This window comes from Cydia splendana, chromosome 12 (assembly GCF_910591565.1).
Source record: "Cydia splendana chromosome 12, ilCydSple1.2, whole genome shotgun sequence".
Lineage (NCBI taxonomy): Eukaryota > Metazoa > Arthropoda > Insecta > Lepidoptera > Tortricidae > Cydia > Cydia splendana.
Genome location: NC_085971.1, coordinates 3,115,088 through 3,142,197, shown reverse-complemented (window position 1 = coordinate 3,142,197; position 27,110 = coordinate 3,115,088). Strand labels below are relative to the sequence as shown.

Sequence of the window (27,110 nt, the reverse complement as noted above, 5' to 3'; positions counted from 1 at the left end):
AGGTGCAGTACACACACTACACCATCAGGCAATTCTCCTGCTCTTTTGCTTCCTATATAAAAAGAACTTACCAAGCATCTTGTCGTTCAGCAGCGCGTATCTCGGATTGGAGGCGATGTCGAGCGGCAGCGAGTTCCACAGCCAGCGCACTTTCGGCGTAGGCGTGCCGGTAGCCTGGCAGGGCAGAGTCGCGGTGTGGCCCACTTCTACCACCATGGTGGACGATGGCGGCGCGATGGAGGGGAAGCCGGGGGGCACCTTGTCCGCTGGAACAAGGAGAAAAATAAATTAAGCACATTTTATTATTATTTACGACGGGACTTAATCGCGTAAAATTAAGTTTCTAATTTTACCTCCGACGTATCGAGGACGGCATTGTCCCCGTGGTCTTATTTTAAATGCCCTTACCAGATTCGAACCTGGGACCTCCTGCTTCGTAGGCAGGGTCACTACAAACTAGGTTAGGAGGCCGTTTTTAGGGTTCCGTACCCAAAGGGTAAAAATGGGACCCTATTACTAAGACTCCACTGTCTGTCTGTCTGTCCGTCTGTCTATCACCAGGCTGTATCTCATGAACCGTGATAGCTAGATAGTCGAAATTTTCACAGATGATGTATTTCTGTTGCCGCTATAACAACAAATACTAAAAAGTACGGAACCCTCGGTGGGCGAGTCCGACTCGCACTTGTCCGGTTTTTATTTGACCTTACCTATTGCTAGTGCTATATGATTAACGTTATAAATATATTTTAAATATTATGTCGTCATTTTTACGACCTGACCTTTTTATGATAAATATTTGATATAGGAAGTCCCACAATCCATTAACCATACACCGGATAAGCTCTTTGAAGGATTATTGAATACATTCTGCTTAATACCGAGAGAACCTTTATGTGACGTTATTAAAGGGCAAAACCAAGTGTATCTGAAGTAGCGGATTAGACAACGCGTCACAAAAAGCGATGCCTATAAATACACCCGGAGTGTCCTGTAACACGAAAAAAAAAACTGTAGGCTGTACTCCTGTACTCCTCAAACTGACCAACATTTGTTAAGCGACTTTAAGCTAGCCAGTTTAAATTACGAGTTTGTTGCACTAGTCGAGAATACTATAAACATTTGAACAAGTTTCCCAATGGTCGTTACGTCTATGGCGCGCGGTGGGTCAAAATAGGCATTTGTATATTTAGGTCGGTATCGGTATTTGTAAGTATAATCAGTAAACCGTGATTAAAGATAGGCGACGTCCAATATTAATTCATTATTTGCCGGGCCTAATCGTTAATTGTACATTAAATTTATATTAAATCCAATTAAGTGGATTACCTATAAATTGTAAAAAAGTCATAAAATTTTTCCTACAGTTACACAATTGACGCGTCGGAAAGTGAAAAGTACACTCACCTTGAGTTTTATGCGGCCTTAAACGCTAGCGATTACGTCAACTCAAATGCAGTGCATCTCGCTTGCACCAATATCAGTACGAGGGCGATTTATTTTAGGCAACATCAGTACAGGCACCTTATGCTTATGTCTGGGGCCACGAAAAAAACGACACGTAACGACAGATAGTCGTGCGTCGTGGTTTATTTAACACATTCAGGGCCAAGAACCCGACTGTCGGTTACACTGTTCGTAGCGAGTTAGAGACTACGCGCTACATACGGCGAATCCGTGGCTACGCGCTTCGAGCGTAACCCGTAGCACTTAGTGGCAATGAATGTGTTAAATGGAGGTGTTCACATAACTTGGTGCATAAGTGGGCCAAGGTAATGAATACTTCAAACACTCCGAGAATGGATACGTACGAGTTCATAATACTCCTTTTTATCGATTAATATAAATGTCAAATGAAATTATGTTATAATTACAAGTCAGGCATAAATTCCTAGACCATAAACTTACGTATATTTAAGGGTGTGATGTTTTTAAAAACATGTAACCATAAAAATATTGGCTTATAACTCAAAGAACTGCTCAACCGTAATAATACGCCTTTTTATTGCCTTAGCAGTATTATAAACCTACCTCATATTATTTAACAATACGAACGGGTCTGCCGCAATATAATTTCATTGTTTTTACCTTATTAAATAATGAAAAAAAAAATGAAATTATATCGCGGTAGACCCATTCGTGTAATTATTTAAATACTTATGTGTACGAAACGCGAGATCGTCGTTTAAAGTGCTTAGAGATGTGGACCAATCGCCAAGACGATTATCAGGGTCGTATCAAAACCGGTTCAAACCCGTAACAAATTACTAAATCCGGATCAGGCTCATGCTAACTATATGTCAAGAAATTCCTCAACCATCGTATACTTATGCCTTTGATTGTCTGAGCAGTTTACATTATTATAAATCTACCTCATATTAAACTTAATAAGAAAATGTGAGTAATTATTTTCTAATACCACTTTCAGCATACAGCAATTTTATTATTTTATTACTTCGTGCACGCCGCAGCCTATCTTTAATTAAATTTTCAAAGCACTTTTAGGCGGTTCTAATTTTCGGCTTGTATTGTTAATACTTAATTTGTTTGTGTTGAATACTGTGCAATTATGGCGAGTTAATTAAGCGCAATGGAAAAATTGTATAGTACATTGTTTGGTAAATGGTTTCGCGATGTATTTGCTGAATTTCCGTGAACAATTTGACGTTTATTGAATACTATGATTGAGTGAGCGTTTTGATAGGTGTACATAGAACGTATCTATTGTGGTGAAAATACGCTATGCAAACGCTACGCGTTCTAATGAGACGCGATGCGTATTGACGCTAAAGTTACAGTTTATTGCCACTGCATCAGCAGCGTCACTGTTGCAAGGTTGCAATTCGAATGTTACCTTTTCATTATGAACACTGGTGCTTTTTGAGTGTTGACACGTGTAGAGTTTTGATCATTACGTAATCGTATTCGTTATATAACAACGTAATCGTCGGATTTTCGGAGGTATGTTCACTAATTACTCGAAGAATATTTGAGCGAATTCGAAAATAATTTTGTAGTTGGAAAGATCAGCTTTCTAGTGACAAAATTAAGGTTATTTAATATAATAAGCATGGGTAAGTATTTATACCCATTCTAATACTTTATAAGTAACACTAGAACTTGCTTTCAAAAAGTACCATTTAAGCAGAACATTTTAAACTGTGTATTAAAGTCGGTTCATTTATTATTACATCAAGAGACAAGTCATCGCACATTAATAATAAACGGTACGTTGTTTGTGTTTTTAAATCCAAATTTAATTCACCCTTCCAAATTCAATATACTGATAGGGTGTCGGCGTCGGGTGACGTCATCAGTGCCGCCATTTTTCAGCCGGAGCTGGTGTCGGATGGGGCGCAAGTCGCGCGACATCCGACACGGCGGCAAACGAAACTCCTTAGAATTAATGCTACCTTGAGATCGCGTCTAAGGGTGGTATTACACCTGTCCAATTTCTTTGTCCAATGTCAGTGCGTCTCACTCTCTCATTAAAGCAAAATGTGAGACGCAATACACATTAGACAAAGAAATTGGATAGGTGGAATACCGCCCTCAAAAACGTATAGGTACCTAAGTAAAATCTATTTATATTTACAAATTATCAGTGTAATGTCGACTTAAGAGGAATTAATGATACTTGAATATCAGTGTAATGTCTACTTAAGAGGAATTAATGCTACTTGATATCATGCATCGCTTTACAATTACATTATGCGTGAGGGTTTTTAAAGATTGGAAATTATAATTTTTCCTCAGAATCACGTACTTTTTTGATCCATGTAATGCTCATCCCCTTTTGTCTACACAAATAAATAAATGATTGATTATCTCCGAAATGGAGTTAATTAGAATATCGGTGTCTTTGAGAAAGTTACTTGATTTAAGCTCAGGAATGCACCCTTGAAATTAACGAAAAAAAAACACGGTGTATAAAGAGAAAATCGCAAGTCAGTGCAGTTAATGGCATATGCGTGGTCACAGACAAAACATCCTCCAGACTTAGCATAGTCGCGCTACCCCTTTAAAATAAAGATTGAAGTAGGTATGAATAGTTTCCTGTTGAAATTAGTTCGTCGTCGATAAATACGAAGATTTTCGATAGCGATAAACATAAATAAAGCGCAATAAACATTAAACTTTAACGGGTAGCTGCAATTTCTTTGTCTACCCCAAACATTTTTATAAACTAATTTCGGGTAGTTTAGTGGTGTTTTATTAATATCTCTGTTGACATTTGTTGGGACGTCAGTCTTTCCGTGATCACAGCTGGTGCAACTCAGCTGAAACGTCGGAATTAAAGGTAAAAACAATGAAATTATATCGCGGTAGACCCGTTTGTGTAATTAAATATGTGTACAAAACGCGAGAGTTTAAAGTGTTATATAAATAAAGCGGTCGTTCATATTGGTATTTCTATTGTCTTCATTATCATCGGGTATCTTATCAAAATTTAATTAAAAATGGCTTCTAACCGTCTCATCAGACTAAAGATAACGTCCGTAATGATATCATATCTGGTCGGAGGACAAATAAACTCAATTACCCGCCGTCGGGAACCCAGAAAAGTTACATTGTAAATGCGATTTCAGTCAAACGCCCATCTGTATCAAAGGACAGGAATCGGGATAACTTAATTCTGGAGGCGGTTGGGACGAGCGAGCTGGCGAATCAGCTCTCCTGTTTTGATTATTGTTGTAGTTTGATATTTTTTTATATATACTTAGGTACATCTCACTTACTCCGTTGGCTCAGCGACCCAAAATGAGACTTGGCCTGCGACACAAGACAGCGCCACTTTTCTCGGTCCTGTGCGACCTCTCGCCAATTGTTGGCTCGAAGTTCGCGCAGATCCGCCTCCACCATATCGCACCAGCGATATCTGGGCCAAATCCTAAATATACGCTTTTTAAATTCTGTAGCTATAAATAGTTACTCTAATTTATGAAACAAAATAGATACTTACTTAGCGCACAAGCGACAGCGATAAGCGGATTCTCTTAAACCATTTTTTCGGAGTACAATAAAATTTGAAAATCAAGGAAAGAAGATTTTTTTTGTTTCTTATGTTTCCCGAGTGTATATCTTTCAGTTTCATTCTCGAAATATAATTTCGTACCTACTCGTATCTTAGTAAATACAGAACGGTTTGCAAAATTAAAACTTTGGTAGAAATGTGTTTAAAGATTGCCTTTTAACTACGTTCCGTTTTGGTTGAAAACGAATTTTCGCATGACAAGATTTCAATAATAGTTAACCACTTAGAGAAAGTAATACAATCAAAGGGGTTTGTCGTTTTTGTTTGGTTAAAATCTCAAAACTTACTTTCATTCCCGCCATTAACCGGGAATAAAATGTTCAGACATTCCTCAGCACCGATTTCACAACTCTTTCTCTTTAAAAAGAATTTCAAGCCGCAACTTGAACCGCCTAATCCCAAATTGAAAACAAAAGCCTCGACAAAAATCTCAGGTAAGTTCCGCGAGTTAATATCCCTTTGAAGACTAATTCAATCCTGAATTGAAACGGAAATTCCGTCCGTAAATCTTAAAATGTCCGTAAAATGTGTATTGAGAAAGAAGCTGGTTCTGTTATAGCATTATATAGTTTTTATTTCATTTTGACACGACCTTTAGTCGTATCAAGCATCTCACTGCACTAAAAGTGTTTTAAAAAAGCGTATTTGCCTTATGTGATGACTCATGATTGCATTTCGTCAGCACTATTCCTCGTTTGTTTGCCATTAGATAAAGGTTACACGATCTTGAATTGTCTTTTTATTGAAATACTCTTTAAAAACTAGTACTTACCAAAATAATGTAAACGAACATTATATGTAACATATGAGTCGCTTAACTTCAAACTCGGGTAAATCCATCTGTCAGATTATGCGATTATGGTATTAAGAGAAGGTAATAGAGTAGATATTTGCTGAGAGGGTCGAATGGATTTACCCGAGTTTGAAGTTAAGCGACACATATATGTATGCTATTAATTGTTACATAATATTTCCTGTGTATTATTTTTTTAAAGTGTTTTTCAATAAAAAGACGTCAGATCGAGCAGTCATTTTCTAATGCTAAAAAAAACGAAAGTATAAGCCCGAGCCGCTACCGCTGCCGCTGATTGGTGCTTACGGTCACGGTTGTATCAAAACCAGACGAGAAGTGAGAAAACCTTAATAATACAGAATAGGCCTCAAATGTTAATTTACAAAATGAAATCTCATCCCCGAAAGGAGGTGAAATTTGATTATGTTCGTAAGACTGACATTATTTCGGGCAGCAAAGTTTGGACAGTTTCGTTACGGGGTTTCTTTGATTGTACTTCGGAATTGGGGGGGAGGGGGAGTTAATTGCATTATTCTGTTGCGGATCAAGGTCGGGTGTTTGACGTGACGAATTTTTGATTTGTGTTTTATACGGTATATTAAATAGAATGGTGCGTTATATGGCGAGAAGATACTGCAACTTAAATTCTGGAATAGACTATCATAAAAAAAAAATAGTTAATTTTTCAAAATTTTACGTGTACATATTTAATAACTTTAAGTTACATGATTAAAAATGTATTGGTATTAGTTGTAAACTTATAGGTGTATGAAATAAATACAACACAATTATAGCCAATATAGCCAAGGTGCTTAAAAATATCTCAACACGCCTCGATTGCCAATGCGTTAGAGTGTGTTCAGATTTTTTTGCACTTTGGCCGCTCAGGTATATCTGATGGCGACTGTACAGTTGTACATAATTAATTAACAAAAAACACTTACGGCGAAGTAAACGTACGTCTTAATAATAATTAATTTAAAGTCCAAGTTTGCACAACAACTGAGAAGTAAGTAAGCATTAATATTCCACTAAAACACTCCATCTAAAAGCTAATTAAGTAAAAGATAACTTATCTCCGGTCACTTTTACGAGAGCCCTACAGAGCCCGAACAAAAACCAAAAGAGTACATTTCGGATTCATCTCACCTCTGAATTTTGAACTTGTACAAAAGCGATAACTCAGATAAATAAAACAAGGCTTTAGCTTCGTAAAAATAGGGTCGTAAATTGCACGGATAGGCGTCGTGCCGTCATAAATTTGCCACAAACTTGATATTAATTACAGAGCCTGGAGAGTGCCCGCAAATTGTAATATATTGTACGTTCGTTATAGGTTTCGCTACGTTTTCTTCTTTCATTTTGCCTCGTGTTTCATTAAAAGATGCTTTGAAATGTCTGCTTGTAAGAGCTCTGTTATTATCTGGGACTTAAGAAATGCTTAAGTGTCTAATATTGCTCTCTAGATATTTTTTTAAACAATGTTCAACGTGAAACATTTATTCGGTGTTGCTTGGATTAACCCTTTACCAGGCTGACATTTCAAAAATGACAATCCAATGTCAGTCTTACTCATCGAAAATAAAACACATGTTTGAAGTCCCGTATGTGGGAAATATATATTCCTTAGCCTGGTAAAGGGTTAATTGAATTAATCATTAATTTGTGGAACCCTGTGGTAATTGGTTATTACCAAGAAATTCCACAAAATAACGTTGTTACAAAATGTTTGTAATATATTTCTAATTAGTAGAAATATGTAGGAATCTTTATATTTAAAGCATATAACTTCCGTTACACAAATTTGAAATAGATAATCTATTTATAAAGGCATGTTATTAAGGAGGATAGAATGGTAATGGTACCTAAATAGAAGTCATGTTTTCCGAGTTTCCAGGCTGCTATTTATCTATAATTGTCTCATGATAATATAATGTAATATTTGTGTTACATATGTATTCATATATTCAATTCAATTCAATATCTTTAATGTCAAAAAACACATGTCAAAATATACAATAGGTACACAATAAAATTAAAAATACATAATCCACACAAATTAAAAAGGAATATATACAAATGTCAGAGAACATAATATATACAATGTCAAAAATAGTGGTATATACAAATGTCAATAAAACTAACAAAAAATTCAAAATTACAAATGTCAAAAAATATTTATATACCTACATACGTCAGCACAAATATTATATTGACATTCCGGTACCTAAGTAAACAATTATCATTATGAAACAGGTTCCGTCAGTTTTATGATGTTAAATTATAGCATAAATGTTGTACTAGCTTCTGTCTATAGTCTATATGTGTCTATAGTATTTCCTGTATACATCGCAAAGCTACACTGAAAAAAATATGATTATCGAGCACACATTAAACTTATTTCATTAACTGCTATATACAATATCAACTAATGTACGTATATACGAACAGTAAACTTTACTGCTTGGTTCGATAGGCTCCTATGGAACTGTTTAAAGTTTAAAGCATTACACGTTAATGCAATTTCAATTGTTTTAAACGATTTTTTTACTCAGTATAATTATTACGCGGCGTCCTTACAGGCGGAATACATTTTTTAAGTCCTATAGTTTCTATTAAAAAAACGTTATATATATGTACCCGAGACGTAACATTTTATTGTATTGTCCACAAAAGTGATGTTTTATAAATATAAACATAAAGGTCCACATGTTTACTGTTAAGAAAACTCAGTGTACAAATAATTTTGGATCATCTCTTAGCTTAGCAAGTATTCCTACGTACAAGTAAAGTCTGAAAGTTGTAAATACTCGTTTAAAAGCCACAAGGAAACACCATTACATCCTAAGTGAATTACAAGTATTACAACACACATCTGCATATCAGGATTAACCCGGCAAGACTCACAGGAACAATATCACGAGGAATGGGCCCACGTTTATTACAGATATATAAAGTTATGCCTTGGAAGGCTTTTGAGCCTCCTAGTTCATAAATAGACATTAATATCTCTGAGGTTTTAAAATAAACCTTCTCGTTGCCTTAATGGCGAGTAGTATGAGTCGTGTAGGGTTAGCAGTTGAATTTGCTGCAGGTAAATATACCTATGCAGGGGTTTTTTTATGGTGACCTAATTTAGCTGTAATGTGTTTATTTCTTATGTCGTGGCCGACCGCAGTTTCGTTTGCGGTTTTTTATTCAGCTGGTTTCGGCTAAAGGATTTGGCTAAAAACTGCAGATTTTTTCGGCTGTGCCGAAACTGTATTTTCTGTAGAGTTCGATCTAAGTTACGGTTTCCGTTTCGGCATAAAAAAACATGTTTCGGTCGAAGATTCGGTTACGGCCCAAAGTACTTAGAACCCCGAAAGGGCCCCGAAACAAATGTGAGTAAATCAACCAATCAACAGTAAACTTTTCTTGTCACTCGTTGCCATGGTTACAGTCACCTGGGCCACTTTTAAAACCCTGGTTATATAGTACTTAAAATAACCAAACATACATGGCAGTTATAAGTCTTTTCCATAATGGGTCATCTGGTTCATGGGTCAACATTTTTTCCAACAATCTATGCTTCTATTGTCGCCTAGCTGACGGGACATAATAACAAAAAAAAGTATTTCCACCCATAAGATAAGATCAACACTTCCAAATTGTTTTACCTGTCATCATCTTATCATATATCAAAGGCCAGGTCAAGAGCACCCTAAACAGGCGAGCGTGTATGAGGAATGTTATGAAAGTGAAGGAAGCGAAAGAGGTATGTTAGGATCGTAGCAAGTGGAAATCCTTGGTCTCTGCCTACCCCTCCGGGAAATAGGCGTGATTATATGTATGTATGTATGTATGTATCATCTTATCATCATCATCATATCAGCCTTTTATCGCCCACTGCTGAGCATACTGCCCTCCTAAGCCGAACAGCGCTATCTCAAAAACAAATGATTTTGAAAATGGAATTCTGAGTTATAGAAACTAAAGTATAAATTAGCAATGCATTTTCGTTTGAGATAGCGCCACTCGGCTTAGCAGGGCAGCATAGGCCTCTCTTCGAGTACACCACTTATCCCGGTCCCGAGCCAATCTCATCCAGAAGTGTCCCGCAATTCCAGAAGTGACCTTACCTTAACAAATTTAAAATGAGCACCGCGACACCCCTACCAGAACTTAACGCTCGTGAAACGTGAGTATGCTAAACTTGATATTAATATTTGCTACCTCAGACAAAATGTACAAGGAAACCTGTTCGTATCAAGCTTCGAGCTGGAGGTTTAACAGAGTAAGGATTAAAGACAGTAATCTATCTTAGAAAATTTGGGAAGTAACGTTCTACGTTCAAATCTCTGACACGATGATAATTATTCAGCCTATATTCGTCCCACCTCCCACTGCTGGGCCCAGGCCTCCTCTCATGCGCGAGAGGATTTGGGCTATAGTTAGCCCAATGCGGCTCGGGGACTTCACATACATTTTATTCGCGGATGTATGCAGGTTTCCTCACGATGTTTTCCTTCACCGAAAAGCTAGTGGTAAATATCAAATTGGTACGAGCCAGGATTTGAACGCGCGACCTCCAGATTGAAAGTCGGACGTCAGTACCATTCGGCCCCCATGATTACCGGTAAAATCAGCTGAGTAGATCGCCTAGATGATAATATTAATAGTATCCTACTTCTCTCTATCCTATGTCTTTACCCATCACGAAATAAAGGCTTTCCACACATGTAGGAGGCGTGCGCGGAGCCGAAGTCAGTACGTAGGTAGACAGAAAAAAGATAAAAGGAGTACACCAGATGATAGGTACATATCTTTTAACAAATGAATAAAATATAGAGCTACATTAAATATGCCTTTTTTTTGTTTGAAGGTAAACTACTGTATAAAGTACTCGTACTCTGGTATAAGCCAGCGTTAAGTATAAGCACTGCCGTTGTAAGCAAAGCAGTAACCGAGAATGCAGCTCGTTGGAAGTTATTTAGTTTTTATCCTGTGCTGTGCCATCGAAAGATAACGAGTTTTATCTCCATATTATAGGGGAGACGGGTAGACTTGATCCTAGAACAGACTTGGTCACTTAAGTTATATTATAAATATAGTTAACATTGACAGGCCAGTCCTTAAGTTAGATATCTACATATCTAAGGAATGATGATGATGATGAAGGACTGGCCTTACGGGCAATAAGAATGAGGTATGAGTGGGGCCATCAGTACAGCGGTGTGACACAGCTACAACGCGATTGCTTGATGAGATCGCATCACGCGCGTGATAGCCGCCCTGTGGTTGTGTGACGTCACGACCCCATAATGTAAACAAACAGGTTCACTCTGCTTACAGCTCGATGAATAAACCAGTTCGTATTTGACCGCCCAAAAGCTCTGACGTTTCATTTATAAAATACCTAGTGCCTATATAGTTAAATATATACCTAAATCATATTAATTATCTCACCCCTTCTGTCACGCGCGATTGATCGCAACTAGTTGCGTTAGACTGCACGATTGGCTCGAATTCGTGAGTGACACCGCTGAACTAGTACCATTTTAGTGCCCCTAAGGCTAGTCCTTAGATGTCAATGATAGTTAAATAATTGCTAATGATGCGCATACGCGTACTTGGGTCAAATTAAAAAGATATGCTAAAATGTCCAGCAACGATAACATTAAAGGCACGCATTTCTGTCTCCAACACAAAAATCCCTGTATCCACAAACGCACCATTATCCAAACAGAGCACAAAAAAGCCAGACTAAATCTGGCTTAACACTGAATGACGTCATAACTACCATAACGTGGCCTGAAAGTTGTTATCTCTACAAAAGCTCATATTTCGCCGGCCCCATTAGACCGGGTAAAAATCGTGACACGTGTAGGTGTACTCGTAACTTTACGCTACAGATGGCCCGCCATTTGCTGTTCTTTCTTCTACTTACCTGGGGGAGCGTTGGAACGGAGCGGGTACTGGCACGTTAGAGCTTCCAGTAACTGTTAGCGGGCAATTCGGAAAAAGAATTAGAGATTAACTAGATACGATATACCTAGTACAGATATGTGACGTCCCATGGGTAAATGTATCTTATGGCGGTTGGCGCTTACGCTATTATTAACGCCGCTCCAATATTATTGCGGCGCTATGCGACGTAAGCGCCGGCCGCCATAAGGTACCTTTTTTCGTGGAACGTCATATATCTTCACTATTTCATATCTAGTGAATCTCTAATTCATTTCCCGAATCGCGGCGCCAGCCGTCATAAGGTACCTTTTGCAGTGGAGCGTCACATATCTTTACTATTTCATATCTAGTGAGTCTCTAATTCATTTCCCCAATCGAACCGTAGGTGTATTTAGATTTTTTGTTATCAATTACGACCTAGTGGGTAGGGACCCTACCTGTGGAGCTGATGGTCCTGGGTTCGAATCTCGGTAAGGCCATTTATTTGTGTGATGAGCACAGATATTTGTTCCTGAGTCATAGATGTTTTAATTAATTTACCATTTCAGTTGGAATTATCTACTTATACCAATTCTGTTAACACCACTCCGCTGCATCAAAAATGCTATAAAATTTACGATGTCTGATGATAAGGAGCCGAAAAATTACTTACTACGTACATATCTAGTAGAAAATTACTTCGCTAAACCACTGGCACCTAAACCGCTCAACGACTAAACGCAGCAAGAAGTAATTCAGTGTCGTTCCACACAATGGGCGCGGGTTCAAATCTCGACATAACCGCGGGATGGCGGGGTTATTTTTTGAATCCCAACTAGCAGGAGAGCTTGCTTTGTGTTGAATAAAGGTATTGTAAAGTTTGCACATTTTATTATACAGAAAATTTCTTTGTATTTTTAACATGATAAATTATGTTGCGCGAAATCATAGACGTATATTAAACCAAATTGTATGATACATTATTTTTACAAGATTTAAGTTGGTACGAGTATAGAGCCACTGTCATAATTCATAGCTGAATTATGATTTTTTATTAAGACCAAACATAAAAAAACATAATAAAATGCTGTGCTGAATACTTCAGAACTAGGAATAGTAAATGGAAAAACGTTGTATTGAATAAGATATACTGAGTGCCAATAAATAGTTTGAAGAAAGTTTTGCATTATTGGAATACCCGACAATATATTCGTAGAAGGTATTTTGTTAAGTTTGCTACAAACTATTCCTTTAAGTAAAAAAAAATGCAAATGATACAAAATGTTTAAAGATGATCAATACAAAACCAGTATAAAGAGACAATCTATAAACGAACTGTGCGCGATACAATTACAAAAAAAAAACTAGTGACCTCTTAGTAAACTACCCGAAAAATAGTTAAAGCACAACACAAACTAAAGCGACACTCATTGTTACTGGTCGGGGCTTGAACCCACGGCTTGGGTTAGAAAGCCTCACGTCGCTCGGCTACTGGTATTCCAAAAAAATATGAATTCATAAATGTTTTTTATTTCTTTTTCCTCAGATTTTGATAAAATTTGGTAAGTAGATGATGTCCTAAAAATCTTCTTAGATACGAAAATGTGTATCGTATGTAACTCAACGGAAAATTAGATACAGACATTTTTTCGGGCTGTTGTGATTTGTTATTTATTCCGCCTAGAATAAGGAGCTCGTCTAACCAGCCAAATCTAACGAAAAAATCTACAACTAAATTAAAATTGGCTCCAATGTAGGTTTAGCAGTTTAGCACACACATTCGCTGTAGGCATATTCTGTGTTATATATACCTGAGTATGAAACCCGAGTATCTCAGCTCAAATCCAAGCTTATTTCACGCATGCGAAAAGTCTAATTAACTTCATATATTAACATATAAGTATACGCGGCGTATATGCCAGCGAGATTATATGGAGATACTTGAGAAGCTGATTCGGTATTAATAATTTTATAAGGTTTTCATCTTGTTTAGATACGACCTTGAGTCGTGTCATTCATTAGTGCACGACGCATCTCACGCGCAAGCCTGATTCGTGGCCCCTGGTTCAGAACGCTGACAATTGACAACATTTCAAAAATTTCAATATCCCTAAATCGAAAACCATTTCGAGAGGGGCTCCTGTAGATTACAAAAAAATATATTTTATATATTTTTTACGATTTTTTGTATTCAAAATCTCTAAAAATAGTTAAAACGGAAATTGACGTCACCCAGCTGCTTCAGTTCTGCCACTACAAGCAAAGAAATGACTTCCGATTGGGTTGACATTGTCATTGTCACTTCACTACCAGTGACACTTGACAATGGTTTACTAACAGTTCACATTGTTCGGATATTTTTCTTGTGTGATTTTATTATTTACGACACTGAATTATCACGCCATTCAGATGATCTTCGCAAATAAATAATGCCCTTGTAGGTACATGATCCCAGCCGGCTGCTGCACACCACTGAGCTTTATTGTCCGTCGGAACAGTAAAAAACTTCTTTTTCGCCGACAAACCAGTGTTGTTTTGGCATGTTTTGAAAAAACAATGTTTAATACGAGGCATTTCTAGAAACAAATATTATTGAAAACGGGATGAAAACCAATCGTTTGACTTGAGTTTTGAAGTTTGTGACACTTGTTAATTTGTGATTTTATTTTTAACGTTTGAAGTTATGTGACTCGCACTGTTGTCTATGCTCAAACGTAAATTAATTCAACGTTTTTTCCAGTGTATTAAACAGATCCGTGACGTCACGATTCTCATAAATGACGTTTGTTACATACGCCCTTTTGTTTCAAGTAACAATATAAATAGATTTTATGACCAAAATATAGGACTTACGCAAAATAAAAAAAATACGGGTACCTTAAATTAGTGCGTTTTTTCGATGTAGACAATAAAAAGTAGCACTTAAAAATATGAAATGTTGTCAATTGTCGCCTGACATTGACGTACAGTGCTGCGAAATTGCATGGAGAAATTATGAATGAATTCATTGATTTAAAGACGCCATGCACTTTTACGGCTGATGGTACAGGAAAATATCAGTGTCAAATGTCAAGGTGTCAATTGTCAAGTTGGTGAAAGAGGCGCCTGATCGCATTTCGCTAGCACCAACATTGTGATAGCGGGTCACGCTGATTGGTGCACGCGAAATTTAATCAGCAGTCTCATTAGGCAGCTCGCTCGTACTTATTGGTGCCCCTGAGATACCTGATGACACGCTCAAGGTCCTTATCAATCGAATGAAAAAGAAAATCTATCCTTAGTTTTTTTTTCAATTAAATATTTTTACCTATCAATGTGGTTTAGTGAAGGGGAACGGACTGAAAATCAGCGGTCATTTCGTAATGGAATGGCTGACGCAGCTTACGCGGAGCCCGTTCCTTTTGTCAGGCATGCCAATTGTTAACGTATATTTTGAAGCGCTGGTGGCCTAGCTGTAAAAGCGTGCCACTTTCAATCCGGTGGTTGCGGGTTCAAACCCCGGCTCGTAACAATGAGATTTTCGAAACTTACCTATACGAAATATCATTTAATATTTACCAGTTGCTTTCCGGTGAAGTAAAACATCGTGAGGATACCGAACTAATCCCTATAAGCCTAGTTTGCCCTCTGGGTTGAAAGGTCAGATGGCAGTCGCTTTCGTAAAAACTAGTGCCTACGTCAATTCTTGGGATTATTTGTCAAGCGGACCTCAGGTTCCCAGGAGCCGTGGCAAAATGCCAGGATAACGCGAGGAATATTTTTTTAAATATATTTTGTAACTCGCATTCGCTTATTATTTGTGTACTAAGTAATAAATGGTTTCTTAAGGCTGGATTGGCCGCACAGTGCCGCACACTGGTGGAATCCCGCCTTTAGGTATTCTTATCGAATTGGTAAAATGGAATCGGCCTTACGGAGATACTCGTTTTTTGTAGAAAATAACCGTGCTCGTATTTTCATGGATTAAGCCCGCGTAGGTTTCTTAGTTGGATATTTTGTCATTCCTTTTGTTATGTTTGCCATGTTTTTTCATATGTAATGAAGGTCATGTAGGTTTTTTTGTGTACTTAGAGACACGTATGTAGCAATAACGTAGAATTTTTCTTTTAAGTACTATTATTCATCTTTAGTTGCCAAGCGGACCCCAGGCTCCCTTGAGCTAAGGCAAAAAGCCAGGACAACGCGAGGAAGATGATGATGATGTATTGACTTCATAGCAAACGCCGTGATAAACGTAATACTGTGGGCCCGATTCTGATTTTGAAATAGACATCTATTAGATATCTTTTGGACATCACCAAGATACGATAACGATATGTTTAAGATCTAACCTGTCAAATTTGACATTTGCGCGATTCTGGAGATAATCTTGAACGATTTCCACAGGATATGACTTAGGGATCCAATTCACATCTAATAGATATCTTACTCTATCTAACGTAAAAGTGACATTGGTTGCCCGCATTGCGCTGCAAAAGAGAACTAGTTGATATCTAAACTATAACGTCTCTAGAATGGATCTAGTAATTGTCGTCTCTTGTCAATATCTTGAAGTTCGAATACGGCAGTCAGTCTTATAAAGAATATTTTTTGAACTCCATTCGTAAATTAACATTATTCGCGCAACAACAAAGTTAAAGAAATTAGTTTATTGCGAAATCTTCCGACTTTAATTTGACATATCAAAACAAAATGGAATCAGTACGTGCGTTGTTTGTATGTATGTATTATCCAAAAAGCTTATTAAGGGGTATCGAAAACACACATTATGGAATTGGAAAAAGGGTGGCACTGAAAGTATTAAGCAAATGCTTTTACGAAATGCGTCCTTTCCCAGCCTGCACCAAAAAAGCTTTATTCTTCGAAAGCTTTATATCATGTAAACAACATTGTTTATATTTGATTTGCAGATAAGAGGTGAGGCGGATTACATCCACACAAACCGGCTTATGTGCTTATGCCAGTGATATTAATGAAAAATAAAGGTTTATGTTGTGCGCTTTTTGGCGTGGGCTCTCGTACACTTTTGGCAACGAAATAACTTATAACAAAAATAGAACCACTTCACAAAACAATACCTACGCCAGCCGGTGTATTATGGATAGCTTTATCCATCTTTATCCACGTGATAAAATAACTCTCACTGTTTAACACCGTGGGATAGAAAGTGACGGACATCGTTTTATCACGCTGTCACGTAGACAAGAACGACCATCGTACCCGTACTGGTGTATAGGTAAATTGCATTCAATAGCGTGACGTGACGTACGCGTAAGTAAAACCTAGCCGGGAAGTGTTTAAGACGAAACAGGAGCTGAGTTTTAAATATTTTAGGTAAATATACCCGTCTCGCTAACGGAAGCGGCACCTAAAAGTAGTGCGATAAGGACAAGGCGAAAAATCCTGCGTAAAAATCTCAAAAATCGAGGTTTCGTACTCCTCTGTTTCCTCCTCCAAAACTTAACCAATCGTAACCAAATTTGGAAATCTAAATGATTATGAAATTATCTGTGTCGGACCGTTTTGCTTTTTTGGCTAATTGATATCAGTTTTGAATGCCACGCCTCTCATTGCGGCATAGTCAATTAGGCCATTTTGGCCATTTTTGAAGGGCTCTAGCGCCTTAAAAAACAAAAATATCAAAAAAAGCAAAACGGTCCGACACAGATATTGACAATATTAATCTGTGTTGAAAAAATCATTGCTCTAGCTTCAAAAACCACGGAGGAAAACGAGGAGTACGTTTGTATGGAGAAATGACCACTCCCGTTGGCTCTCAAAATACCTAAGCGTATTCGGTCCCGTTCTTTGCGAAAAACACATTTTACAGTTAAATAAAAAATCTTTGTCGTCGTATTCAGAGAGTTGTGCTTGAAACTTTACGTAAAGACGAAGAGTTAGCCCCGGAAAAATATAAGAGTTTTAAGAGCAACGTAACATCTAGTTATTACTAGATCTGGACGGTCTGGACGGTCGATGGAAGTCAGGTTAAAAAAAGTTGTGATTGGTAAATAAAAGTTTTGATTGGCTAAAATATTTGTTTTTCTTTTTTGTTTTCTTTTATTGAGGTGTGCAATAAAATAGTATTTGTATTGTATTGTAATAAAATTTTATATGTCAAATCTCATGCGCGGCATAACAATATTTGACTTTGTCAACATGCGAGTAGTACAATAAAGTCGCTCGCTGTGCTATTCCCGTGTGTCATTTTTGAGCTGTACTCAGACTTCTACTACAGTAAAGTTATTCTAGTTCGTTGATTGGAAACCTTATTCCAGGACTAGCTCTTGGTCTATTAGAGGTGAATCCTCGAGTTTAACCTCTCTTTACTTTCCTGGGGTGAAAGAACGACCCTGTTTAAACGCTAGTTGTGGTAAAAAAAAGGATTTACCTTATCCGAGTATAGTAAAAGTTCCAGCTGTAGCGGAAATTTATTAATATGAAAAAATATGTCTGTAAAGTTCCTTCGGGCTCGTTTCTTTTATGTGGTGCAATTAAGTGGCAATTAGGGAACTGATAAAGTTATTTTATTTAATATTTTGATTCCTGTTTTAGTTTCGAGTACAGTCAGCAGTTGCTAAGCGGGCGAGGTGTTCAAAATTACCTCGACACGCTCTTATTCTCTTAACAATAAAGTCGCATCAAGATCATTTTGAATACCTCGCCCACTTAGCGACTTCTGCTGGTCATGTTTTCTTTAGTAAATGGATTTATTTAGTAGCGTAATCTTTCTTTTTTTTAATTCAGGCGCGTGGAACACGTTATTTCAACTCCATAAAGTGGCCCACAGATCACCAGTTCGCCGGACGATATCAGCCTGTCAGTTGTTCGGAGCTGTCAAATTTTGCGTTTAACTGACAGGCCGATATCGTCCGGCGGACTGGTAATCAGTGGGCTCTTTAGGTGCCTAACTTAGTCTATAAAAATATGACTTAATACGAATTTAATCGGTTAAATAATTCCAATTCTACTCGTACAATCCCCGACAAATACCTTTCAAAATAAACTCAATTGTTACGTTTGCATTCTTCTAAAATAACAGACAGAGATTTCCCAAGGCGAGTTTAATTTTTTTTATTTTTTATTTTAAAAAGAGACTAAGGAAGGTAATGCTAGCTTCCATGTTCAGGAGAACACTTCTTTTCATTACCCATGAGACACTTCGGCAGTGGGTACTGACCGGCAGGAAAGTGCTTGAAAAATATATTCTATACCCTTATAAGTAACAAATAATTTTACAGAGAAAATATGATCTTTGACAAAAAGGCCGCCTTTTGTTATCTCTACCTTTTATTTACTCTCTACTTTTATATACTTTTTGTAATGGAATAAAATATGTGTGAGGTATGTCAGGTTTGTAATAAATTTATTGTATTGACACCTAATGTATTTAGTAAATAAATTCAATGAAACTTCAATGTTTTACTAAAAATATTTTGATTAAATTGTTTTTATATGAGATCTGCCACACGTGAGTGATATTAGACAGTTTATTTAATTATTCAATTTGGTTGAAAAACTAATAAAAGATGAAGCACAATATTCTTAATATATAATAATAATTGATATTCTTTCACAAATAATGGGTGTTTGTTATATAATTTCGCTATAGTTCTTAGGTAATATAGTTCTGTTAAGGAAATTAAGACAAGACTAATTGGACGTAATCTAGGGAGAAGGATCCAATCCACAAAAATCTGTCAGTAGAATTTGAACTTTCTGTCAAAAAGAAGTCTTTTTTTCAGTTAAACTACGTCCAATCGAAAATATATATAGTCAATATTATTAGTAATAATAACTCTATTGACACGAATATCAATAATTAGCTGCAAAATCATGTAATTTTATACAAATAAGTTTATTCTTCACTTATTTGCAGATCTTACAGTATCAGTTGTGTACCCGACAGTACAGCTGCACCTTGTGAGATAGTGTTAACTAGCGCACGTCGACAGGAGACATTTTTACACAAAACCGATTGCACGCGACAGTACTAGAGAAATGGGTTTTATTTTTCAAAAATAAGAGCTGGGTTTCGAGGAGTGTTTGATTGTTTGTAAGTTGAATGGACTTGCTGTACTTTTATGAAACTACCCTAGTTCTATTGAGTGCGGTACTTACCTACATATAGTTTCTAAAGTTAAATTACCTTTTTTACTACTATACTGAATGGTATCTAGGTTAGATTTTTACTAGAGTTTTGATCATGACAGGCAACTCATAGCCTAAACTGTTGAAGAATCTAAAACATGTTCTTCAAATGTAGTCAAGCTCCACTGAGAAAGGATTTTTGGAAATTCAACCCATATGCCCACCCAGAAGTACGTGGTGAGGAAATGAAATGCGTTTATTCGCTTAACATTATGTACTTAAATGTCGCTTAGGCTTACAGATAATTGAAGTGTGCAAAAGGAAGCCATCACGTATATAAACATTAAATGAAAAAAACGTGACCACTTGTATTTTAAGCTAGGTACATAGCGATCGTTGAATGTACAGTCAACAACAGAGCTATGAATACAGGCAAAGTGTCAAAAATATGTATAGAGTACTTTATTGCCTGTACATTAAGGTCGTGTATACATATTTTTGGCACTTTGCCTGTATTTATAGCTCTGTTGTTGACTGTACCAAAAGTTAGCGGACTGCAAAATACAAAATGCTGTATTTAGGAGATTAAATATATCTTGGAATATAAAGTTACAAAATCAAATAATTTACGCAATCACATATTATTTCTGAATTCAATACTTCTACTGACACTTGAGATCATTCCGATATTTCCGATTTTGGTCGCACTTTTGATATTTGACTAACTTTAAAGGGGCCCACTGATTAACAGTCCGCAGGACGGTATCGGCCTGTCAGTTGTTCGGAACTGTCAAAATTTTGTTCTAACTGACAGGCCGATACCGTCCGGCGGACTGTTAATCAGTGGGCCCCTTTACATTGTAGATCTTTCTGTCAGGTGACAATTTTCACCGCGTGGTGGAAAAGAGGCGAGCACACCTGAGCTATTGACTCGCTCGCCGTCCCAGCGTCTGGAATCACACACCAACCTGCCGTTCGTCTTCAAATTTTATGCGCATTTGTTACTCGAAATTTCACCACGTGTAACCTTATAATATTTCGTGTTCGAAAACCCGCAAAATATCCAGGTATTTGGGCCGATACCGGGGCTTGGCTTGCTTGACGACGCGGAATATGTTTGAAAACTGGATGACTGCATTGAAGACATGAGCTGCATACCAATTTTACATTTGTTATTTTGACATCACTCAAATGCATCTTGCTCTTATTTAAATACATATCTATTGGCGCGAGCGAGATGCGTTACGAGTGGTGTAAATTTAAAACTACTTATATTGTTTGGAGCGGTTAGTTGGTGGAGACTGACGAAGGTTTTTTCCGCGCTGAGGGGCGCAAGGAAACTTACGAACCAAACCTTGTGGACCTAAATGTTCGAATCAAATCCATTGTGCCAGAGGCTTTTGACTGAACACAACAAGAAGGTTTGACTGTCAGTGACAGTTAGTGAGAGACATAATGAATAAATTTTGTATTAAAGGAAAAAATGGAAAAATTTACGCTTCCGGCAGGACTTGAACCCGCAATCTCCGCAATCCGTGCGTTAGCTCTAACCAATTGAGCTACGGAAGCCTACCAGAATCTCGCGAATCTTTCCATTCCTTCCCTTATGTATACACGCCTTTGGGGTGGCGTATAGCGACATCTACCGAAAGACGATTACATCTTTTAACGGCATTTCATAATGAATAAGTCTAATTCGGTCTTTGACTACTAAAACCATAACTAAACCTGCGAGCTTAAGATGATCTCACTTTTATATCACTTTTATGATCGTGATGCATCACACAAGACGATAGAAGTGCAACCATTATATCCGTGTTAGGCAATCAAGAGTTTACAAGTTTAAGAGGTTTCAATGCAATAGATACTTATATATATTAATTTACTGAGCAATTTTGTCACAAATTGGTAGTACTAACATTAGGCAGCTCAGTCCTAAATATCCTTTCATCATAACGTAGGTACTTATGTTTACTTTTTGTTTGAGAGATTACCGCCCATGTATTTGACACAAGCCTAAAAAGTTGTAAGCTTACAGCCTATAAGTTGGCTCATTACTGTCCCCATTTGCGTTCCCTTTGATCATCGAGTTTTAAAAGCCCTACGTTTGTCGTTTCTTCCTTTTTACTATTTATGTATGTCCCTCGTTATGCCTGTTGTTTTTGGATCGTAAAAATGACGTTAGGTACAAAAATGTTAAGCGGTTTAATGCTTTCTTAAATTCAACTGACAACTTTTTTCATTTTTAACAAGCAGAAACATCTGCGAACGATGCTATCCGTGCCGCTGTGGCCGTGGCGTATCCGTGGGCCGTGAGTTCATGTCTCACCCAAGACACTAATTTTCCACTTTTGAATTTATTCAATTGACAACAACAGTAAGAACAGCATAGATAAACAATAATGTCATTCATTCGTTGCCTTCTACGACTATTTCATTTCATTCCAATCACTACAGTGTCAATAGTGATGGCATTATCTATTCTTATTGACTGTGTCTGGCCAGTGCAATAAAAGATACTCAGTGGCTTTCGGCGAAGCTGTTCTTAATCATGGAAATACACAGCCTTTGAAGCTACGCTAATAAGCAAATGAAAAAAAAAACAACCAAATTTATATTAGAAGGTCCAGAAAGGGTTATGTCCAGAGGTTGTGTCTTTTTGTTTTGGTGTTTAGTTACTTAATCAAAGTCGCCAGTAAAAATATTTTTTTTTGGATGACAACGTTTGGATAAAACGTCATGTGTCTTACTCCTTACTATTTATGTTTGACTAGGTACTCTATTAGGGTCCAAGGTCAAAGCAATGTAGAATAAAATAAAAAGTTTAAGACAAATAAGAGACATACATTCACCCCCACTACAAAAGGACTATTCATTATTATTATTATTCACAGCCCACTGTGTCCCACTGCTGGGCAAAGGCCTCTCCCCTCTTCCTCCACTCGTCTCTATTAAGTGCAATATCTGGCCAGCCTCTCAAGAAGGAGTCCAAGTTATCCCGCCATCGCCGACGAGGCCTGCCGGCTCCCCGGTTAGACTCGTGGGGCTCCCACTCTGTGGTTAACTCGGACATTCGGCAGACATGACCAGCCCAGTCCCATTTTAACTTGGCCGCTTTCCGAGCTGCGTTCATTATTCGAGTCTTAGAGCGCAGCGTGGTGTTTCGGACTCGATCCCTTAATTTTACACCTAATATGCTGCGCTCCATAGCTCTCTGGCAAACCCCGAGTTTGGACTTCTGAGCTTCCAACAATGACCAGGTCTGAGCACCGTAGGTGAGAACTGGAAGTACGCACATGTCCATGAGCCTACGCTTGAGTGATAGAGGTAGGTCTCCCTTCATCAGGTGTACTATTCATTACCAGATAATAATTCTAAACCACTAAATTGCGCCAGAAATACACGGACTAATTAAAAGCACAAAGCCTTGGAATAAGTCGGTTCCGCGAACATAAGAGGTGTCGGCGGACACTCCACTAGAGTAGTGATGTTACATTCTTGCTAACTTGAGTCGTGTTTTATTTTATCTTTCGTCTACGGTTAAGGTTTTTTGCAATATGGATAAAAGTAAATTATAAAAAAAAAAACAACGTACACGTACAAAAACAATACAAAACACATTATAAAACTAACCTAGGGTGCCGCCAGCAGCGCAGCAGGGCCCAAGCTGCCGGTGGTCGAGGAACCGACGCACTATACGCGCCGTGTCCAAGATTACGTCTTCTGCATCTTTCATTTATTATTATTATTTATCCTTGTATTTTGTACCTTTATTCATACTCTATATGTGTAACTGGCTCTTTTTCTGCAAGTCTGATTGCCCTTCGGCAAAGGCCTACAGCCTCTTCCACTTGCATCTAGCGAGTCTATGCCGTGTCATGCCTGCCACCCACTGCCACTTGAGTCGTGTAATAGACATAAAAGTGTCAGAGTAATTTTAAGTATTTTTAATTATATGTATGTGACTTCATTCTTTCATTATTCGTTTCATGAGCCTCCAAAAATTTAATGTTGAATACGTATCAAAGAAAGATCAAAGGGATTTCATGCAAGGATGAAGTCCCTTTGCTTATGATATTTTAATGACGGGGATTGAGGAAGATATTAAGCCCAACATTACAGCTCGAAAACAATTCAACTATTGGAAATGACCTACTCAAACAAGTAAACTAACATTTTAAATGGAATAAAACTCGCTTCTATACGTCACTACCGTTGTCTCATCCCTACAGAGACAAGACTTGAAGAGCTCTCAGCAACACCAGCCCGAATACAGATCAATTGGTCTCATCTTTTAATGACCGCCGTCGATGGTAATTCAGATCTCAATGAAGAATTAATGAGGAGATTAAGATTGAAAACGTCATTAATGAGATAAGTTTTCGTTGCTAATTTATGGATATTTATCCCTGAAATAAGCACACACACTCGTATTGTCATTTTTGTTTTTGCGCAACTTTGCGGTATTTTAACGTACTGTGACGTCAAAGGTATATTGCATTTAGAAGCATACGTTGCATGCCTCAAAAGATTGTATTCCACCGTCCTTTTTTTAAAGCCTTTACTGTTTTTGACAGTCTATGTGACGTCATAAAATAAACAATATGTATTGCGGCTTTGTGCTTCTAACGAAAACACTCCTTATGCACATCGAATATGGTACAGTCAGCGTCATATAGTAGGTAGCATCCAAAGTATTCAAATAGTTAAGTACACCATATAATATGTATGGCGTACCGAATTATTTGCAAACTTTGGATGCTACCCTAATATACGATGCTGACTATGCTAAGGTATACCTAAAGAAAGACAATTACAAAAAAGACTGACATTGTAATAAGATTATAACACACAGTAAGAGAAAATCCAATCCGCTACAATACGCTAAATTGGATACAAGTGCACAAATTTTAATAACAACCGACAGAATCTCGTTGACACAAAGCAAAATAATACGGAGGAAAATTACACCTCGCACAGCAATAACAAACAATTTGAGAAGCGAGCGGATTGCAGATCGCGATATTGTGAGCCGAGGAGGGCGATTCTGGATAAACTAAATCTGTTTTCATTTTGCTAGAATGCTTAGATGGTCAAGCGGAGTTACAAGGATAGAAAAGATACAAAATGAACGTATTCGAAGCAGCTTCAAAGTCACTCCCGTCTCCGAAAAACTTACCAAACCCACCTAAGGTTGTAATGCCATGTTAAGTTCGGAGAGACGATGGCCATATCGTGCAAAAAGCGAGCTCTGCCTGAAGGCAAAAAACGTGGAAGACGGCCCCCTCTGACGTGGTGGACTAGTATGGCCAAACTATTGAAAAAAAAAACAACTACCCGACCCCACAACTCAAGACAGATCGTCTTGGCGCCGCAGGATAAGGAGAGCCGACCCCCCTAATGTGGCATATGGCAAAGGAAAAGAAGATCAGACAGATAGGCATCTAACGCGCACCAATAACTGCGAGCGAAATGCCTTATGAGATAACTCTACATAGCATTCCGTCAGCACCAACCAGCGCGAGCCGCTACGCTGATTGGTGCTCACAGTCAAGGTCGTATCAAAACTAGATAAAATCCATATCAGATTGTTAAAAGAGAATCAGCCTCCAGATCGCGATATTGTAGGGCGAGGAGGGAACGGGGAAATGTCAATGGCGTAAAATTAATTAAGTGCCAGAATTACTGTTTTGGAGTTTAAGTTTGTTTTAAAATTTTGAAGTGTCGGCGACCTTCATACTTCGTTTATTTTAAGACTAGTGACTCTGGAAACTCACTAATGTGCAATACGAACAGTACGTACACAATAATGTGCTTTCGAAATATGTAGTCTAAAAATTTAATATGCAATAAAATCCCTACAGTTATCTTGTGAGCGTTATGTCAATGTTAAAACTGTCTACCATCAGCTCTCTAGAATTAAATATAAAAAATCGTCCGTCATTCGTCGGGCAATATCTGTTAAAACGATGTGTTTTTGAAACTGGCTACTTCTCGCCTCCGTGCCCGCTTTTATTAATGAATAAGAGCGGGCAGGAGTCATATTTCAACGTCCTATCTGCAATGGTTTAGGTTTAGGCTGAGCGTTATCTGAACTAATCTACGCGTTTTTTATAAGTACATACTTATACAATACTAGTGACTCGGGCTACGGGTTAACAAATTATACATCTAAACCTTCCTCAAGAATCACTCTATTGATAGGTGAAAACTGCATGAAAATACGTTCAGTAGTTTTTGAGTTTATCGCGAACAAACACACAAACACAAACAGACAGACGAGGCGGGGGACTGTTTTTAAGGTGTAGTGATTTAGAAGATTATATGTATAGCCAATTAAGATATTGTTTATTAGTAGGACTGTGATTGGAACCCCTTTAATAATGGCACATATTGCGTATTTGCGTATTTGGCCGTGTTTGCCGACGTGGGCGTGTCGGGCCAATATTTGGCGCCGCCGATTAATGCACAAAGGAATCCTTAAGCGGACCGCTGACTGTGTGCCCTCAGTGTGGCGTGGTGTGTTGTGTTCAATGTGTTTGATTTGTCCTTTTTATTGTTTACGCGGGGTTAATTGTGTTTGTAGCCGTGATAACACTACCACTTTACAGTATACTGTAAATTAGGTAATTTAGCATTCGTTCTTCGCTATTTCCTATCTCGATCGAACGCGCATAATTATTTTGCTGTCCTGCTCGCATAATGGCATTGACAGCCGGCATCGTCGGCGCGACACGACAGCAATAATATAATTCATTAATTATATTAATTATGCTCGTGCAATAAAGATAGAACAGGCCGGTCTATGTACGAAAGTCTTCGTCTTTACTTTAGCTGTCGAAAAAATGCTCAAGTTATTTTTTTATTACTGGAATAAGGTAAGCGTTTGACTACAATCTCACCTGAATCACCTCCTCATCTTCACCTCACCTTGATATTCATACAAACGTAAGAATTTAATTCTATAGACGCTGTCAATGAGATATATGGGGGTGCCCCTTAATACGCCTAACATTAATTGTCATAATATGAATTCGCATAACAGTTTTGGCATAACATAATTGTGCATAACATTGTACAGGCATAATATTAAAAAAGCATAACACTTATTGCGCATAATAATGAATCCGCTTAATTTAAATATGCATAAAATTATTAACTATAACTTTAATTGGCACAAAATGAAGTAGCATAATTTAATAAAGCAATAGAATTAGATGAATCAGGGCAAAACCAACTCGGTTAGGTCAGGTTCACAAGGCT

General features: G+C 37.7%; 1 protein-coding gene and 1 long non-coding RNA gene across 6 annotated transcripts in view; both read right to left on the bottom strand.

The window, feature by feature from the left end:
* The window catches only part of LOC134795287 (tyrosine-protein phosphatase Lar), a 646,064-nt gene that overhangs the window by 64,623 nt on the left and 554,331 nt on the right, over positions 1–27,110 (bottom strand). For all 5 annotated transcript variants that reach the window (XM_063767084.1, XM_063767085.1, XM_063767087.1 and 2 more), the window contains one exon: positions 72–266. In XM_063767084.1, coding sequence (XP_063623154.1) covers positions 72–266 — 195 coding nt within the window. The remainder of the gene's footprint in view (positions 1–71; positions 267–27,110) is intronic.
* On the bottom strand, positions 13,919–14,706 carry LOC134795761 (uncharacterized). Its single transcript, XR_010144850.1, has 2 exons — positions 14,341–14,706; positions 13,919–14,057 (listed from the first exon to the last, which is right to left on the bottom strand). It is a non-coding gene; the product is annotated as an uncharacterized LOC134795761 (long non-coding RNA).